The 19,263-nt window shown below is 42.2% G+C and overlaps 1 protein-coding gene across 2 annotated transcripts; it reads left to right on the top strand.

Moving 5' to 3' along the window:
• The first annotated feature begins 8,561 nt into the window (after nucleotides 1–8,561).
• On the top strand, nucleotides 8,562–17,879 carry ccnl1a (cyclin L1a). Of its 2 annotated transcripts, none has more exons than XM_079166269.1 (10): nucleotides 8,562–8,880; nucleotides 9,092–9,166; nucleotides 9,975–10,084; nucleotides 11,935–12,055; nucleotides 12,219–12,283; nucleotides 14,796–14,895; nucleotides 15,016–15,120; nucleotides 15,451–15,704; nucleotides 15,875–15,946; nucleotides 16,079–17,879. In XM_079166269.1, exons 1-10 carry the CDS (start codon nucleotides 8,641–8,643, stop codon nucleotides 16,560–16,562), a joined length of 1,626 nt encoding a protein of 541 aa, XP_079022395.1. In that variant the 5' UTR covers nucleotides 8,562–8,640; the 3' UTR covers nucleotides 16,563–17,879. The 2 variants fall into 2 exon arrangements, with proteins under 2 accessions (XP_079022395.1, XP_079022394.1); XM_079166268.1 differs by having other exon boundaries at nucleotides 15,875–15,973.
• Nucleotides 17,880–19,263: the final 1,384 nt, after the last annotated feature.

Raw genomic sequence — 19,263 nt, 5'->3', positions numbered from 1 at the left:
TTTTCTCGTTCGTTTTCCACTGCAGATAGTGAATTGCAAAAATAGCTGCCGAGTGCTCTTCTAGTTCATCAATGCAGTCATGAAAAGCCAAGTCCTGTGTCCTCTTTCTTAGAGGAATACATGTGTGTGAATGTGTTTTTTCAGGGAACAGTGACTTTATTTACAAAAAAAAGTGTATGTTATGTTTAAATGATTATTCGCACATGTTTTGTTTCTTGTGTTTTGAGCTCACTGCTACTGTGTTTTGTTCCAAACTTTTACAATCTCTCTCTCCAGCGCAAACATCATCTCCAAAAAAAGTGTATATATAATATTGTACATGCACGTCATTCAATGGGTGATAGAGTATGGAGATGAGGTTAGAAATGAGTAAAGCTTCGGTGTGTAATTGTGCACATGGGCACACACAAGAACACACACCCAAACACATGCTGGTGGTGCCCCATTCAATCCCTCCCCTCCCTCCCTCTGCTTTGTATTTTCTGCCTGCTCCCTCCCAAACTCTTTCACTTTGTCTTTCTTCTTTATTTTGTTTCTCTCTCTCTCTCTCTCTCTCTCTCTCTGTCTCTGTCTCCCCCTGCCTGTCTTGTCTCCCTCCCCCTCCCCTCCCTCTCTGGTCTGATTGCAGTTGGACCAGGACAAGAGGAAAAGGTCACTGTGTCTGGGGGGAAAAGACGCCTGACCTGTAACCTCTCACTGAGGTCACACAACACACACATGCAAGGTCTTATGGTTATATGCTTTAACTGCATTAGGGTCTTTGGCTGTGTTTTCTTTGTGTGTGTGTGTGTGTTGCCGCTGGAATGTGGTTTACAGTGTTAGATTAAAAGCAAGGGCTCTGTGGGCCTGCGTGTGACTTCCATCTAATAGCCCTGTAATCCTGCTCTCACTAGGAGCCCCTAATGATGGCTGTCTCTCTCTCTCTCTACCGCTAGACTGGCATGCGAGACATCACACGCATGCACACACGTAGGATGTAACACATGCCGGCATATAAACAGAGAGGAAGAAGACTCACACTCCAAGTCTTGCATACACACAGAGAAAGGAAGTGGCCAAACACGTATGTGCAAACGGTCACACTCACAATAATTGCAGACAATGGCATAAGGTGTGACACACCGCACATGGAACATGCATATTGAGGCATATAGGCACCTATTAACACATACGCATGTGTTGACATTTATAGACCCATAAAAAGAAAACCATACCCAAAGTATGATCAAAAAGGGCCATGTTTACTGACTCAGGACTGGATAAATATGACTTGGATTATACTGTACGAGTTGTGTCACAGTTTGTAAATGGATGGTGTCATATATAGTTTTAGTAACAGTTACTTCAATTTATCAATAATTATACTTATGGTGGCTATTGTCAGCTAACTTAAAGAAAGATATTGCTATGTAACTGGCATTGCTAAGTCAGTTCATTGACTCTATAAATAGTCTACTTGAGCTAATGTAACTATGTTTTAGTTTTTGATCATGACCGTGATATCACTCTGTTGCCCAGATACCGTTGCACTGTTGAGGCATTTTCATCATGAAGTGTTAGAGCATGTGTAACTATGTTTTAGCATTTAGCATTCTCTAATTATCACTTGCTAAACGGCAGCCACAGTGTTGTTTTAAAAAAAACATATGTGGCGAATGTGTGAGCTAATGACTTATGATTTGCGCGGCGTACATTATATTAGACCGCCAACAGGAACCTGCCAGAATCTTTCGTTAAAGTATCTGTTAAATTCTAGTATTTGCGTTTGTTACCCAACCATTTTGGGATGCATAAAACACAAGTCTGTTATCAGTCAGCAGATGGACGTAAAACCATTCAAATGGCACGTGTGTGTAATTAAATGAGCCAGTGAGCAGTGTTTATGGACGTGTGCCATACTGGTAGGAAATGCATGTAAAGTGATGAGAAAGCTATGAAGGGCCTTGCGAGAGCAGCGTTTATTTTTTCATCTTTGGCTCAGGCCATGAAGTGAGCAGCTTTCCCCTTTTTCTATCCGGCTGTCATATAACAAGAGCTGTAGTTTGTTTGAATCAGATTCACTGACAGAGGCTCTATTTCTCAGTAGACCTGAAGATGAAAACAACGTAATGTATCACATGATAACCTCCCACCAACAAATGTAGTGTATATTGTTTTGTGATTCTGGAAAGAAATGCACACATATTGTATATGCGCCTGTATGAATAGTTCATGTAGATATATTTTATTTGAGTCTGTAACTTGCAATTCCTTTGATGCTGTTTTGCTGGGGATTGTTTGGTGGTTATTTTAATTTTTTTTATTTGTGCTGTACGATGCTATTAATACTGGATCACTGTGACTGTGTTAAGGTGGATTGGTTTTGTTGACCGAGTCTCTTTGTTTATGTCGCTGTCAGCGAGCTGCTCAGAATCACCACCTCTATATTTGGCATCCCGGCTGGGTCTCCCTAATTACCAAGAGTGAATGAATGAATGACATCTATCTTAAGATATTAGTACAGTATCTTGTCGCAAATTGTAGTTTTTAGATTTTCTGTTAAACAAACGAGTACATAAGTCAGCTTTATAACACGGCCTGACTCCAGCTCTGTACTTCACTCACATACATGAGTTTATACTGATTGTCTCAGCTCACTCTCAGAAAGAACGTGAATATGCTTATTTCCCAAAAGTTATACATTTTTGGTTTGAATACTACAGACTAAATGACTTTCTTAAATACTACTCTCTCTCTCTCTCTCTCTCTCTTCCCAACCTCCAGGTGGCGTTACTCCAGGAAACAGTAAGAAGGGAGTGTGAGGAGAGGGAGGAGCTGACTGCTGCTCTGTCTCAAGCACAAGGGGAGCTTCTTGCCCTGCGATCCCCAGCGTCTCATCAGGGCTCCTCCAGGTCTCCTCCAAACCCCATGGAGAGACAAACCCCCCCAGTGAACAAGCATTTCCATCTCCATAGTCAAACCCGGGTAACTCTTACTCGCTCTTTGAACTCCCCAAACACACTGCGACCCTCCCCTCCCTTTACAGACAAAGACAGAGGCCAGGGCACAGATGGAGGAGGAGCGGGGAGGAGTTTAGAGTCTCGGAATCAAGATGAAAAAAGACGAGAGGGGACACTGCCCAGACTGAAAGCCAGCAGCACAGTGAGCGAGGTCAAACGTAAGGTTCGTTTAGTGATGGAGAGGAAGGAGAGACTGTAATACAATCAGAATGAAGGAGCATAAATATATTACATAACAGGTAGTGCAGCGGTTTAAAATAAAACACGATTTCAGTGTTGTTTTGAAATATTTTTTTATAGTATTTTAATATTAATCATATTATTTTAATAGTGTTTTATTGTTTCCTTGTTTAATAATACACACAATTTAGTCAAATATCCCTATAGTTGTCTACTCTAAAACTCACATACACACAAACACACACTTTATGCACAAAACACAACTACTGAGTCCTGCCCGAACAGCAGTAAACTCCCCAGACACACACACTCTGTCAGACATGTACTTGTTTTCTCACAACCCAACTCACGCAGTCTCAGTGGCACGCACAGGATAAACACACACACACACACACACATGCAAACACACATACACAGCCTGTCACAAGGGCAGAGATGAAGGAGCATGACAGCGTGTCCCTTGCCACCCGTGGACACAAAGAAAAGGCAGGCAAACAAAAGAAACTGTAAGGCAAGCACCCCCAGACACACATGCACACACACACACAAATTACCCAGCCCTCACCAATCAGGCATTGTGTGTTATTGACATCATTCACTCCGTGCAAGGTCTTTCCATCCCTCCCCCCCTCTCTTCCTCTCCCTCTACATTTGGGATGAATTGGCATGATGGGAGAAATGTGTGAAGTGTGTGTGGCATGGAACTCATTTCCCCGCTTACTGGCACACATGGAAAGCATTTAGTTTGACTTCCTCGTGTCCCTCGCTTCCAACCCATCTGCGAGACAATGCACATGCACGTCGTTCACACAGAAAGGTGGGATGATAATGATTTTATCCTGCCAAGGTTTCCTCTGTTTGCCAAAACACACACATATGGTTTATCTGCTTAGGGTCTCTCGGTCCGTGGGGAGAGGACGTTCTGAAATATATAACAATGAACATTCTGTTTCATCAAAAGCTAATTTTCTTCCTCCTCTGCTTTTGTCACGATGGTTAAAATGGAACATTTCCTACTACACATGACAAAGTGGTTCATGTTTTTTTCTGAAGTTGACTGTTATGAAGTCTGAATATAGAAATGTATTTAGGTTTTTCATTAATTTTATGAACTTTGTTTGCTTAAGATATTTAATAAGATTTCCAGAGAAATCTTCCTCCACATTCAACACTCCCTAGCTGCCCCTTTATGAAAAACAGCAATAAATATTCCGTTCCTTTTGTGCTCTGCCGCTGACTCTTTGTTGCCTTCCTGTGGCCTTGTGTGTGTTTACTCATTGCATGAGACTTTGCCACGTGTGTGTGTGCGTGTGTGTGTGCGTGTGTGTGTGTGTGTGTGTGTGTGTGTGTGTGTGTGTGTGTGTGTGTGTGTGTGTGTGTGTGTGTGTGTGTGTGTGTGTGTGTGTGTGTGTGTGTCTTCAGTGAGTGATTGTTTCCGTCCTCGCCACCATCACTCAGTTTTTTCAATCAAGTAATCCCACTGAAGGACATTGATTATACGGTAATCATCACAATGTGGTGTGTGAGTGTGAGTGTGAGTGTGTGTGTCCATATGTTACACTGAATGGTTAGTTTTTCAATACAAGTGTCTGTTTCTGTACCAAAATTACTCTTCTTTCATTCGCATTGAGCAATATAAAACGAGTAAACCCTGTATTCATTTAACACAATAAGGGAAAAAGATAATTGAGCTTGACAATTCATTTACAAAACGGTCTCAACTCAAGGTCCACTTACTGGCTCGTTCCGAAACTTCTGACCTGATCAAATGGTCTTCATCAGCAGATGAGGTTTGCTCGTTAAACTGTATGTGTTGAAACTTTCCATTGTTCTGAGCACTTGTATTTAATTTCGGCTTAAGCGCTGAGCTTGGCGGTTTATTCTCTTTGTCAACTTCAGTTTAGATTTAAATTAGCAACTGTCTCATCACAAAATAACTAAACAGGAAGAAGAAGACGACCAGACATTTGTTGCCAACTTTTAGTCCTTGACAGTTTTAAAAGCTCAGTGCAACAGATACCTTGATGTCAGTTCCAAAAAGCTATTGAGGTTTTATACAAAGCCTTATAGACCCTTTTTGTGGCAAACGTGTAGACTTGTCAAAGCAGGAAAGGCACAAGTAGAATTAATAACATGAATGATGGTTGAATTATATTTAGCCGCTTCAGTTCCATGGCGCTAATGTTGTTCATGCTGTCTCACTGTCACACTGACATGGCTGACTGGGTCATTTGAACAGAACAGAGCCGTCGTTAATGTTTCTATATTTCCACCTCTTTTTTTTCCCCCCTGCTTTGACAAAATGTCTGCCGTGAAAAGGTCCAGTCCAGACACATAGGCTGACCTGATGACAACCGCTCACATTCTCCCTGCACATGCTCTTCTGACCGTTGACATTTCCTTTTATCCCGGCTAAACTTCCTCCCACCGTGACCTGCATGTCTGCTGCGTATTAAGAGATAACCTCTTCTCATGCCAGTCAGTGGCATAAAAACACACTCTGCCTGCTTCTACTCTCTACCCCACGATACACACACCCCCCCTCTCTCTCTCTGGCACACACATAAATATGTCTATTTGTCAATATTCTTTTTCAACTCTTTGGCCTTATTTTATTATTCAACCACTGTGACCCTGTTTCTAAGATGGACTTCCCCCTCAGCCTCTCTTGCTGTGCCTTCACTGTATTGATCCAGTTAGCTCTCTCTTTTCTACACCTGACCTGGTGTCCTTCCTGGTTTGTGTGGTGTGTGATTGTGTGTGTGTGTGAATAGATACAACTCCTTGAAATACTTTCCACATCTTGATATTTATGTAACAGGCTCCAAACATAAAGCACAATTGCGTTGACATGAATGATCGCCATTAAACATTCAAATGTAATCAGCCTTAACAAATGGCCACACACACACACACACACAGACAGTCATATGTAAACACACCAGGCGTGCCTTGCACACACATTAGGAGTGTGATCTCCTCGCAGTAATTATCATAGCAAGGCAGGCATGCACACGTGTCCCTGGGGAATCTGTGCAAGTTGCTCGTAAACACACACACACACACACACACACACTCTCCAGGGAGTGGCGTGTGTGTGTATAACTAAGCCCTTGTTCGTCACTGGGCGGCCCTGAATGCCTCTCTCCTGCGTCGTTTTTTGGTCGTTCCGGAATTCTGCTGTCCCGTGAGCCCTCCCACACCCTATAATTAGTGTCACCCGGGCAACCGGAGAAAGAATGCTCAGCATTCTTGTCGCTGTGGTAACTGCGTAAGTGCGGGGACCCGAGGTGCTGGTTTTATAGGTGTTGGTTAATGACGGGGACAATGAGACCTCAGTCTGCCACCTCATGTGGTGTATTAGGGAAAAAAAAGGTAGGTAAGTCTGTGTGTGTCTGTGTGTGTGTGTATATCTGTCTGCCCCTTACATGCCACATAGAGCCTCAGACAGGTTATGAAAGCAGACCCTTGTGCCATGTTTGCATGATTATGCTATTGCTTACAAAAGCTTCACACACACACACATGCATATAATCTCAGGAAATAACCAACCATGGTGGGATTAAACTGTATCCCAGTGTAGGGTAATAATTTGCTCTTGGGCTCCTACTAACCCCCACCTCACATTTCATCACCCTGTGAGTTGTGTATGTATGGTCCCTGTACTGTACACACTGAACACAGCTGACTAAACGTGAAAACGTCTCTATATTTGCCTGATGACCCAGTAGAAAAAAAACAGAGCTCTAACTATACCCTGCCACAGGATGTGTCAGTTAGTTGTGTTGTAATTTGACTAAAAACAACTGTATTTAGGACGACAGCATATAGCATAATACTGTACAAACCACTTCAATGGGTCACTCGATTACACTTCGATCTGAGGTAGAAGTCATTGTTTTGTTTAACACAATTGTTTTCACATAATTTCAATTAATCCTAATCCAAAATCAAACAAACACAAAGACAATACCAGCAAAAAGAATGTTTGGTATAGATACAACATTCACAGAAACAAACTACAGACACACACTGCAGCAGTATAGGCCCAAAAGTCACTTGTTGGTCAAACTGTTTCAAACATAGGTTGTACTGCAGCATCAGGCTGTTGGGGATTCCGTACAAGGTCAGTATATAAGTCTTCATTAGACACATTTTAAACGCAGTAAGATCATCGCTTCATCGGCCACATGATTTTCAGAAACCTCAACTGGTGGGTCTCTAGTTCTCTCTGCTGTCTGAGTTTAGTTACTGCAGGGCTTCAGGCTACACCTTCCTGGAGGCAGAGCAGTGAGTGAACACAATGTTCCCTGTACTAACTATTCAAATAAGGCTGCGCCTTCTTTCACAGAATCAATGCTAGAGTCCTAAAATCAAGCTCAGAGTCTGTCTTACACCATTTTGTCCTGGTCACCCAACTGGGTTACTGCTTTAAACGGTTACACAGAAAATCACAAAGCTGATATCACTGACTTCCTGTACACTTTGTGTAAAATACGACAGCGATTTCGTAATAAAATCTAAGTATCTGCTGTGACTCATTTTTCTCCTAATTGGCGGATGGATATGTTCCATGGGTGAGAAGTCAGGACTTTCCCGTAATGTACGTCACTGAAACCGTTAGCGGTGAGTCGTTTCCTTCTGTTGCCTTCGAGTGATGTTGGAAATAACACACTTACCTACTACACTAATGAAATTATCTAATGAGATGCCTTTATTTCTAATACGAAGTGATATTTAAGGAGCTAAATACATGGTGGTATTGATTTAATTAGTTGTAAAACTGAGCCTCCATATAATAACAACTTAAACACAAATCGGTTAAATCGAGTGAGACATGTTATTGTTTAAAACCACTTCTCTGGTTTTTTCTTTATGGATGCCGGATTAAAGGATCTGTAGTGTTTATTAAGATAGTGAAACAGTTTTGACCAACACCTATTAACTGTTTTCGGATTCATTTGTCATTATTTGACATCTAAAATACTTCTGATATTGGAAAATTAAGCTCACATGGAGCTCGTGAAGGAAGCATGAGATATCATCATTTGTAATGGAAAACAATGGAGCCATTTGTATCTCTGTATTAACTATTTGTATAATGCGTGATTAACTTTGTTTAGACTGTCTGAGTGTGCGGTTGCAATCTCTAAACAGGTGAGAAAAAAGAAGAAAAATAACCGGTAAATGACTGACCAATAGATTAACGGTGAGAGATTAAATGCATTTTAAATTCCAGTGATGTTCGTGAACATTTTGGAGCAACAAGTAATGTAGTTTTTGTTCAACGCTTGAGTATCGAGGAACTATTTTATCTGCGCGGATGTGCACAAACGTTTGCGTCCAGACAAGGCGGTTACGTCACGTGCTTTGTCAGTCACCCTGCTCCGCCGTCGTTCCTTTCGAGGCTGGACAAGCTGTTTGCTGAAAACCGAAAAATCGCAATTTTTTTCTGGTGAAAATGGCCGCAGGTCCTCTCTCTGTCTCGTCAAACGCATCCACTAACAACGATGGCATCCTCATCGGTGACAAAGTTTACTCGGAAGTGTACCTTACGATCGACAACTCGCTCATACCGGAGGAAAGGCTCTCTCCGACGCCGTCGATGGTCGACGGCCTCGACTTGAACACAGAGACCGACCTTCGCATCCTCGGCTGTGAACTGATCCAGTCGGCGGGCATTCTCCTCCGGTTACCGCAGGTAAACCTCCTTGAATACAACCACTGCTTCGTATTGTATATGTCGGTGTGTGTTTTATTTGCATTGAGGAAACGTTCGTATTTTTCTTGGCCTGGTGTTAGCTGTTTGCTAACATTAGCTTTTGTAACGTTGGCGTGGTGTAGTTAAAATGGCGGCGGTCCATTGTGTAAGGTTAGGCCTCCTTATACAAGGTCTGTATCTTTCTCGACAGGTGGCAATGGCAACGGGGCAAGTGCTGTTTCATCGTTTTTTCTACTCCAAGTCCTTCGTCAAGCACAGTTTTGAGGTAAGTCAGTTTAAGCCTCTGGCTCACTGTCAGGCCGCTGGTTATACTAATGTTAGCATAGCTTAATGTTAGCATAGCTTATATCGTTGTGGTTACGTTTCATGGCGGCCATGTTGTCGATACGTTTTACCAGCGTTTATGAACTGCTGTAAAACGAAGCGGGGACATAATTCAAAGCAAGCGAAAACGAATCAAACACTCGCAGTACAAGACCGAATAACACCGAATCTAAACATTACACATGTTCTATAGTGGAAGAATTTAAATACGAAAGTATTGCAAACGTTGCACATGTAAGTTTAGTCATAAAACCTTTTTTTTCTAGATTCAATTGGTCGTTGGTTGGCTGGTCAATGTAACACTATACATCTTCTCATTCTACCAGTAAGATCAGCAACTTTAAAAACTATATATAAAAAAAACTATAGTGATACAATTAGAATTACTACAAGTATTTGATTGGTCTGTCTGAGAAGTGCTGCCCAATATGGTAAATGCTCCCACAAAAAATCCCACACTGTTCATTGTGATGTGCATAAACAAAATGATATACAAATTTGTAATTTCTTTAAAGCTGTTCTCTTCTCAGATAATAACTCCTCCCACGTGACTTAAATCTTCCAGAGATATTACAATAGTAGCTACCATAGTATAAATAGGCACATGGGAACATTTCTTGATTGTTGGTACATTTATGTCTCTTCATTGGTATATTTGAATGTGTTTGTACTCTATTATCTCTGGATGCATGTCATAGGTTATTATACTCTTGTCTTCCAATTGTTTGTTTCAATCATCTTCTTTCCAGATTGTTGCGATGGCTTGTATCAACTTGGCCTCCAAGATTGAGGAAGCACCGAGACGAATACGAGACGTCATAAATGTTTTTCACCACCTGAGACAGATCAGAGGCAAAAAGTAAGTATCGCCATTGAACCCAGTCTTCTCTTTTAGGAAATAAAAAAACAATTTTAATGTTGTATTGTATGTTTTTTTTTGCTGTGAAAGTGCCCTTCTGTATATCCTTGTACTCTAAACCATTTTAAAACTTTTCAGTTTCCGCTTCACTGGTAGTTTCTGAAGTGTAATTGTCTACCGTATAACGTTTGAGTTTGACGTTACACTGAAATTGATATCGTGACAAATTCACTTTTAATAATTGGCGAGCATTTTAAGACGAGGCACCGCTGCTCTATTAGCGCGCGTGCCTTTTGTCTTCATAGAAATCTGTTCATGTCTATTCTATAGACCGTGGCATTAACTTGGCTTCTTTTTTCCCTTGCAACCAACTAACAGCGACCAGCTACATTTACCAAAGCCTGGGTGATGTGGAATGGTACGTAAGACGAAGCAGTCGGCATGACAACCATGATGCAAGGGGGTCTCTCCTCCCCCCCCAGGGCCACCCCACCCCCTCCTGTGGGAGACGCCCGTGGTCTGAACCCCCGTGGGGCGCTGGGATCGGGGATGACAGGTTGGCCGAAGGTCCTTGGCCCCCGGGGGCGCCTTGAGGACTCCTGTGGTTCAATCTTAAGCTTTTGGGTATCTGTCCGTCACTCTGCGGACCGTTTGGGTAACGTAGTCTCCTTCACTGACTGCTCTTCACCGTGCATCTTGTTTGTGCTTTAAGAGTAAAAAACCCCATTCACCAATTGTCTGCCAACCCATGGCTTTTATAGAAATATCACCTTGTTTGTTGACATTGGAGTCATTAATTGGATATTTAGTGGTCCGTGTGGCTTATCTTTTAGTTTAGGGTCGGTGCATGAACTGTAGCTTTAAGAGATTGGTATTAAATTAAAGGGAATATGAACCGTTTAAGTGTAAATTACGTGTAACCGTGGTGCACTTGAAGCAAGTCTGTTGATTTAGATTTAGATTTGGACTGTTGGTCGTGTTTAATAATGGACATCACACAGATAAGTGTACCATGCATGTGGCTTTTAGCATGACAGTATTCACACTTAATTTATGTGAGAGATCAGAATACTAGATTTTGATTTGATCATTGTTTGTAAAGATGCTAAATTATTCTGAAAGTGTTTAACGTTCTATTTATTCTGGTTTTGTGATATATAGATACTTTATTCATCCCGCATTGAGGAAATTTGTTAAATATTGCATATATTAAATCGTACATGATGTATAATAGGGAGGCCGACACACTGCCTGTTTGCAGATTTATAGATCAGAATACATCTAATCTGAAGGTTAATGCGGTTACTTTAATGAATGCTGAAAACCTGTTTGTCTGCATTAGTAGCATTTGAATTGATCTGTGTCTAACCAGCAGATGTGTTGTAGGTTTGTACAGTGTTTTGTTTGCAGTGACGGTTTTTGGTCTGGATATGCTGCTGTACTATGAATAAAAGTCAAGTGGTTTTGGTTACTTAACAGATTATTAACTTAACTGGCGTATACAGTACATAATTTGTGCCATCTCGTCATAGTAGTTTAATATTTTGCACGTTGCGGTCGTGATGTGGTCGATAGTCTGAGTTGATATTTCTGTAAAAGCTGTGACACCTGGTGAATGAGGTAGAGGGCTGTCTACAAAATCCCATAACGCTTTCACGTGAACCACAGGAGTCCTCAAACCCCAGCAAACTGTCAGGCATGCAAACAGTTAAACCTGTTGCTTTTAGTTGGTTGAAACGGGAAAAAAGAAAGAAAAGAGTGCAAGAAAGAAATCAAAAGGGCACTTTCATTATTTATTTTTATTTCCAAAGGGGGAAACATTATTTTATTTTGATTCCTTTATGAACCAGGGCTCCAAGTTCATTGATACTTGATCAGAACTACATTAATACCAAAAACCAAGTCATCAAAGCAGAACGGCGGATCCTGAAGGAGCTGGGCTTCTGTGTGCATGTCAAGCATCCTCACAAGGTGAGTTCAAGCCACACTCGCACCTATTTAAGTTGTGCTGCGCAGTGTAGTTCAGCTATTGCAACATTAAGTCAACCACACAAGAAGCAGCTTTTGCAGAATATAATGAAGCATCTGGAGGCCGTTTCTCTGTTTTTAACGTCCAGTTGTTTTATGATTTCAGATCATCGTCATGTACCTTCAAGTCCTCGAATGTGAGAAGAACCAGACGCTGGTCCAGACGGCCTGGTAAGTTCCTCCCTAGTTCTCCAATGTCCATCTCCCACAGCAGCAACCTGTGTCATGTCTGCAAGAAGTGCCACCAGACCTGGGCTAAATATTACGTTGAACGAGTTTCAAATGGTTGAATCGCTTGAAGAGCACTTGATTTATCTGCTAGGATCTCGGAACAAACCCATATGTGGAAACGACACCACCTGTCGGATAAGTGACGTTCAAGTGCCCCCCATGTGTTGTTAAGCACAAATTTGAAAATTATTCAACAACCATTTCGCCCAGGTTTGACTGCGACGTTCCCTCACTCCATTTTAACCCTTCCACCTCTTTATTTTTTTCTGATGGAGCAATTTTTTTTATTGCAAACCTGTTGCGTGTCTCACTCTCTTGTCTGCCCTTACATGGCTTTGCTGTAAAGTCTGTTTGATTTGCGCTGCCCGTGGAACTTGGTTTAACTTTGTCCTTTCTCTCTACTCTTTGATTAAAGGGTAGTCCATGCTGGTAAGTCACATAAAGAACCTCTGAACTCTGCCTCCTCCAACCACATGACCTAAGGAAGCTCCCCCCATTGGCTGGCTGCCCCTCTCCAGACAGCCAATCCCAATGCCGAGATTCACTGAAGGGGGCGGGCGGGCCTTTCCCAACAGCCAACATCATCTTGTTTTCTCTTGGGTGTCCAAAAGGATTTGTATTTTTTTGGTCTTGCTACAAAGGTTTTAACTGTAATACCCAGTTTTGCTAAGTAGCTACATATACATTTATATTCTGACTTTTTTTCTAGTTTACTTGCATCTAGCAATGAAGTAAACTTAGACGCAACAGAATAACTTTTTTTTTTTTTGACCAGTTTACCTGCCTATTTTTTTATTATTATTTACAGTAGTATACTGTGTCCTGTCCCCAACTTACTTGGTGTCCAGACATGTGTCTGTCTTACAGGCTGATCCAGTTCTCAGGTTTTTCCTCCACGGACCTGTCTCACCCACGCAGCAGTCAGAATCCAGCGGCCATGTGTTATCTATAGTAGCGTTAGCAGAGCGGGTTCACGCCGACAGGCCAAAGTGCAGGTGGTTCGATGAAGGCTGGCTAGACTGGAAGTAATCCCGGTGTGGCGATGTCGTTATTAGATACTTGTGGCATCCTTCCAGCAGAGCAGCTCATGTTATTTGAGTGGAACTGTGGAACTTGACACACAGTATTTGGAGACTTTTCACTGCTTTGTGATTAGTTGTATTTATTTTGTTGCTGGTTGTAGTTCCTGTTGATAATCTGAATGGGATCACTTATGTTTACCGGGGTTTAACCATCATGTTTCTGTCTGTCTTTAGGACTTCTATGTTTCTTAAGGACATAGATGCTCACACCACCCTCTACTCCCCCGATTCACATCCTGGCCATTTTCTCTTTCCTTTTTTTCCTAACTCTTCATGGCTAACCTAATTTATCCATTGTCCCAGACAACCCACTGACACATAATCTGTTTATATCACAGAGATTTCACTTAACCCAAGCGCCACCTAATGTCTTTTTAGATGAGTTAAAGTGAAATGACGATCAGTGGTCTTCCGGGGGTTTGTTTTATATCGTGGCTGGAAAGCATTCATCTACATTTAGAAGTAGTTACTGTTTTGCAGTTAAGCCTTCCAATCAATGTGATTATCACAAGCAGGTTGTCAGAATATTCGACCAGTGCTGCATCATTTGATGACATCAACATGCCTCTGACTCACAGACTCTGTCGTGCATGCCACCATACATGCTGTGCCTCCCTATTCTCTCAAATGTAACCATTTGAAAGCAACTGCATTCTCCATGAATGTGTTGAATCCGTGTGTCTGCATGCCCCCCTCCTCCTCCTCCTCCTCCTCCTCCTCCTCCTCCTCCTCCTCCTCCTCCTCCTCCTCCTCCTCCACACACACACACGGCATGTGTCATAATCTCAATCATCATTAGTCTTAATCTAGCTACTCAAAGGTCAGTGTGGTAAAATGGTGTTGGCAGGTCTTCAGTAGATTTTTTTCCCATTTGTGTCTTCATGCTTTACCTGTGACATACAGCACTCCCATGGATGCCCCAGAGAGAAATGGACAAAGTTACATTGACAGATCCAAGTGCATATCGCTCCTCAGTACTGTGTAACTTAAACTGTTTAACCGTTGTCTTTATCGATATCAGGGCTTATGATTGATTTGATGCTGTTTGGGCCTCTATTGGTCTAATCCTTAGTCAGTGAGCAGTTAGTGTTGATGCTTGTTCAACAGTCACCCAACGGCGATGTCTGGGTGGTGAAGAGGTTGTTTCTTAGTTGTAAGATTGAGCTAAGCTTTAAAAAGGAATGACAAATCTAAATCTTTATCAGAAAGTTAAAAACATAAAGCCCTGATAATCAGCTGATCATTGACCAACTAACGAGCTGCGGCTAAAGCTGTGACACGTCTTAAAGTGTGTCGGTATGGGTAAGAGGTGGCTTTGTGTAGAGAAGATGCTATGTTTTTGTTTCTATGTGTTGTTTTTGTCTTCATAGGAACTACATGAATGATACCCTGAGGACCAACGTGTTTGTGAGATTCCAAGCCGAGACCATCGCCTGTGCCTGCATATTCCTCGCTGCCCGAGCCCTGCAGGTAGTTTTCACAAATGCTTTATCATTGTTTTTGGACTACATGTTGTCTACTCCAATCCTCTCTAGCTCTACAGTGTTGTACCTTTCACATAATAATACCTTCTGTGCACGTGTCTCCCAGATCCCTCTGCCATCCAGACCTAACTGGTACCTTCTGTTTGGAGCCAGTGAGGAGGAAGTTAAAGAGGTCTGCATCACCACCCTCAAGCTCTACACCAGGAAGAAGGTAGGCCTCTTTAGAGAGCACCGTACTAGTATGACCGTGCATCATATGAATAATGCATTAGTTAATAAATAGTTAATATTTTAGCATGCTTCATTTCATCCCCAAATTTTGCCCAGATGACATTTTAAGCGTGGATGAAATAAAAGTATAAACCTGACAATCCATCATTGGTCGTAGACTGAAAAAACATTCTACATTTGGGATTAAAAGCTTACTTCACTTGGTGCATTGAGTTCAGAAACGTTAGTCAACAACGCTTATAATATGGTGTTATTTGCTCACAGTAGCCGGTGTAGTCTGTGTAAACTGACAGCGTGATTTCTTCCCCAGCCGAACTACGACCAGATGGAGAAGGAGGTGGACCGGAGGAAAATGTTCTTGGCAGAGGCCAAGCTGAAAGCTAAAGGCCTGAACCCCGACGGTACCCCTGCACTGTCCACACTGGGGGGCTTCTCTCCGGCTTCCAAGCCCTGCTCCCCAAGTGTGGCAAAGGTGGAGGAGAAGTCTCCAAACCCCCAGACCCTCAAACCCGTTAAGAAGGAGCCAGAGAGCCGGACTCAGGTCAACAAGAGTCCACACAATGGGTAAGAAATAAACACATGTTTTAGCAATAGTCATCCTCACTTTCCTTAAATACTTTTCTTTTGCCTCCATTAGATTATTCAGAGTACAAGATGGCTGTCATGCCACTTATCTAACAGTGTTTGTCTTTCTATTTTCATTAGTTCCTAATTTATATGGGGCTTTTTTTCAGCTTAAGGAAAGACATGAAGATTGGGAGGAACAGCAGGAGCAGAAGTCGATCTCGTTCAAGAACACGTTCCAGGTCTAGATCACGCTCACCTCGCAGACAGTAAGATCACTTGTTTGTGTTAAAATATTATAGTTAAACATAACTGTTTATGTTTAACTAGCTGAATGTATTGCTCATCTTCCTCTTTTGCTTCTCTTTCCACAGTTACAACAGCAGACGCAGTCGCTCAGGGACGTACAGTTCTCGCTCACGCTCTCGCTCTCACAGTCGTAGTCCATCGCCTCGCCGCCATCCGCCCTCCCCCCTCCTCCCCCACCTCAAGTCCAAGTCCAGCCACCACGGCAACAATAGCGACTCCAAGCCCAGCAGCCGCCACAGCAACAGTGGAGGTGGTGGAGGAACCGTTCACAAGAGGAAGCGCTCGCGCTCTCGCACACGATCCCGCTCCCCGGTCAAAGTAGACCGGGAACGGGACCGAGAGAGGGAACGGGAGAGAGACAGAGACCGCGGCGCCTTTGACCTCTCCACAAAGAAACACAAACACGAGCGAGGAGGTGGCCATCGAGGAGACCGGAGGGAGAGGGAGAGGTCTCGGTCCTACGACCGGGACCGGGAGAGGGAGCGTGGCCACAAGAGCAAACACCACAGCAGTAGTGGGCACTCAGGACACAGCCGTCACCGCCGCTGAGACAACACACACACCAACAGCCTCTCTCTGGGACTGATGGTCACTGAAGCATTTTCAGTATACCCCAAATTAAATCAGATTTTTACCGTGTTCTCTGAATGCAGTGTGCTAAATCAGTGTAACTCCCAGTCTTTTCATTTAATGAAGTCACATCTTGCAAGTTCTTCTGAAGGTTGAATGGTTGCACTTAAACTATTATGGAAGTCAAATATCTGCAACCTGTCGGATGACATTGCCGACATGTCCTCACAATGCAGCTCTGCCACGGGTGAGAGAACAGGCCAAGTTTGGTTTCATTTTGGGTATATTACCAGCCTAATGCAACGCAGCTGGGTTTCTCATATGCATCTGCAAAATTACCATTTAAACTCCATGACTTACAGGAATGTTGATTCTCCTCAACCTTTTAATTTTGTTGGCCAAAGTCAAATAAGTAAATAGTTTTTTTAAAATTGAATTTTGCCTAGTCATCGGTGGCAATTATGGAAACGACGTTGAAATGACCTAAATCCTCCACATACCGTCTGCATGTACAAATGTCTTTGTTATAGAATATTCGTTACTCTGACTCGTCTACACGACAGCACACTTGTAGCTGATATTTGGCAGAGGTGGTTGATGTTGTGTCTCTATGGATTGGAAGTGTGCGTCTGAGGAACCCAGGCTGCAGCCGTATCTACCAGCATTCAGTGGACTATTTGTAGGTTTACTAACCTTTTCTTTCACCCAGGTCAGGCATGATCAGTGGTTGAGGGAAGGAACCAACGCAGTGTGACATCAGTCCCAGACCGGTTGTCCCGCCCTCTCCCCACTATACGTTTATCTTCATTTTTCCCATGATACCTCCACCCCACACACCACAGCCATCTCTCTAGCCTACCCTTATGTTCTTAGTTTTACATGTGAAGTTATGGACTTTGGGGAAAACAAAACTTATTTACAGTGTAAAGATGGATGGCTATCTGCTGACAACATGTGAACGCTTTGATTTATAAAAGCGAACCGCTCAGTGGAACCATTGAATGAACAAATGTAAAATAAAAGCGATCATTCAGGAAGATCAGTATGTTTGCACATTAAGGGACAGGTGAGCGAGTGGTATTAGTTTCCATCTTCTTCTTTTTTTGACATGTGTTGCTAAAGCTGTGTTTTGTACAGTTTCAATTATAGATCTTTTTTTTTTCTTTTTTTTTTTACAGCAGGGGATGCAGACTTGATTTGAAGAAGTTTAGGGTTGTCAATTTGTTACACTGGTTTTTAGTCTGCACGTGTTCATGTCCAATTTTTATTCAATAATAAATGAGTTATGCCACTGAACTCTCTGGTCTCCATTGATTTGAACTGTTGTAACTAAACAGAACAGCACAACATATTTGATGTATGAAGAGGAGAAAACACATTGGTTTTGTATCCAATGCATTTCTCTCAAATATCACCAAATGGCTGGCGACCTCTCATCTCAAACCCGTCATAAGTAGAGGAAAAGTTTAGTCCATATGATGCACATGACATGATTTGCGTACCCTAAATGTAAAGCAGAGTATTGCAGGGGGTAAATCCTTAAAGGTGTGTTGTGACAGCCAGAGGGTGCTGTTGGCCTTACTAATACAAAGTGCTCATGTCTCTGAGCAGTCTTGTCAAATTTGGAGTTAGCTCTTAAGACTGTGGTCATATTTTCACCAGGCGATGGTTTAGGGAACATACCCACATCGGATTTGTCATTGTCCGCATCTCTTTTGTTCCCCATACTGCTCAATCTATGTCACGGAGCGGTTAAAGTTCCCAATCTTCCATTGTTAAGTACTTGTATCTTGTTGCTGTTGCACAATAATTAAACCTGCCAGAAAGCCCAATGACCAGACACACACATGTAAACTGACAGAGCAGTCTGATGCTTGCTTTGCAGATTTTGCAACAGGAAGCCAGTCCACACTGCCAACGCATTGGGGAGTATTCTCATCTATGATGTGCATTAAAGCACCTTCAGATACAGGTCACAAACACACACATGCACCATAATATCTACCGTTGGCCTTTACAATTCTGTAAATCCTTCCTGAGCATTTCTTATGGCAGAATATACTATATTTTTCTGAGCCTTTTTTTCTGACATCCTATAATATATTCTTAATGACAATTGTATACACATGGATTGGCTATGTTGTAACTATAATATGTTCATTCTGCAACATATTGCCCAGTTGCTCTCCCGGAGTTTTCTTGCTTTTTTCCCTGTTACAGGTTTTCTTGGGGGGAATTTTTCCTTAATCCGATGTGAGGGTCTAATGAAAGACAATGTCGTATGTTGTACGGATTGTAAAGCCCCCTGAGTTTCTTCCTGACACTTCATATCATACTATACTAGGACATTTGTGTGGTATGCTATACTGTGACATTTTGTATTACAATTTTAATGGCATACTCTATGACTTCTGATGACATTCTTATACTTTGACTTATTTATTTGACTTACTCTTAGGTTGTTTTTTTGAGAAAACACCACATATTGTACTATGACCTTTTTTGAATTACTATACTATGACATTTCTCTGACTTTTTTAACATACTACACTTTGACTTTCTTCGATCGGTAGAGCTATATTTGTATTTTTTGACACTATACTAGGACTTTTTATGACTTTTTTCGAGATGCTATACTATGACTTACATGACCCACAACGATCACAACAGACTGATTGCA

Source organism: Pholis gunnellus (assembly GCF_910591455.1).
Source record: "Pholis gunnellus genome assembly, chromosome: 9".
NCBI lineage: Eukaryota > Metazoa > Chordata > Actinopteri > Perciformes > Pholidae > Pholis > Pholis gunnellus.
Note: the sequence above shows the minus strand (reverse complement) of the source record. Positions and strands in the feature narration are given on the sequence as shown.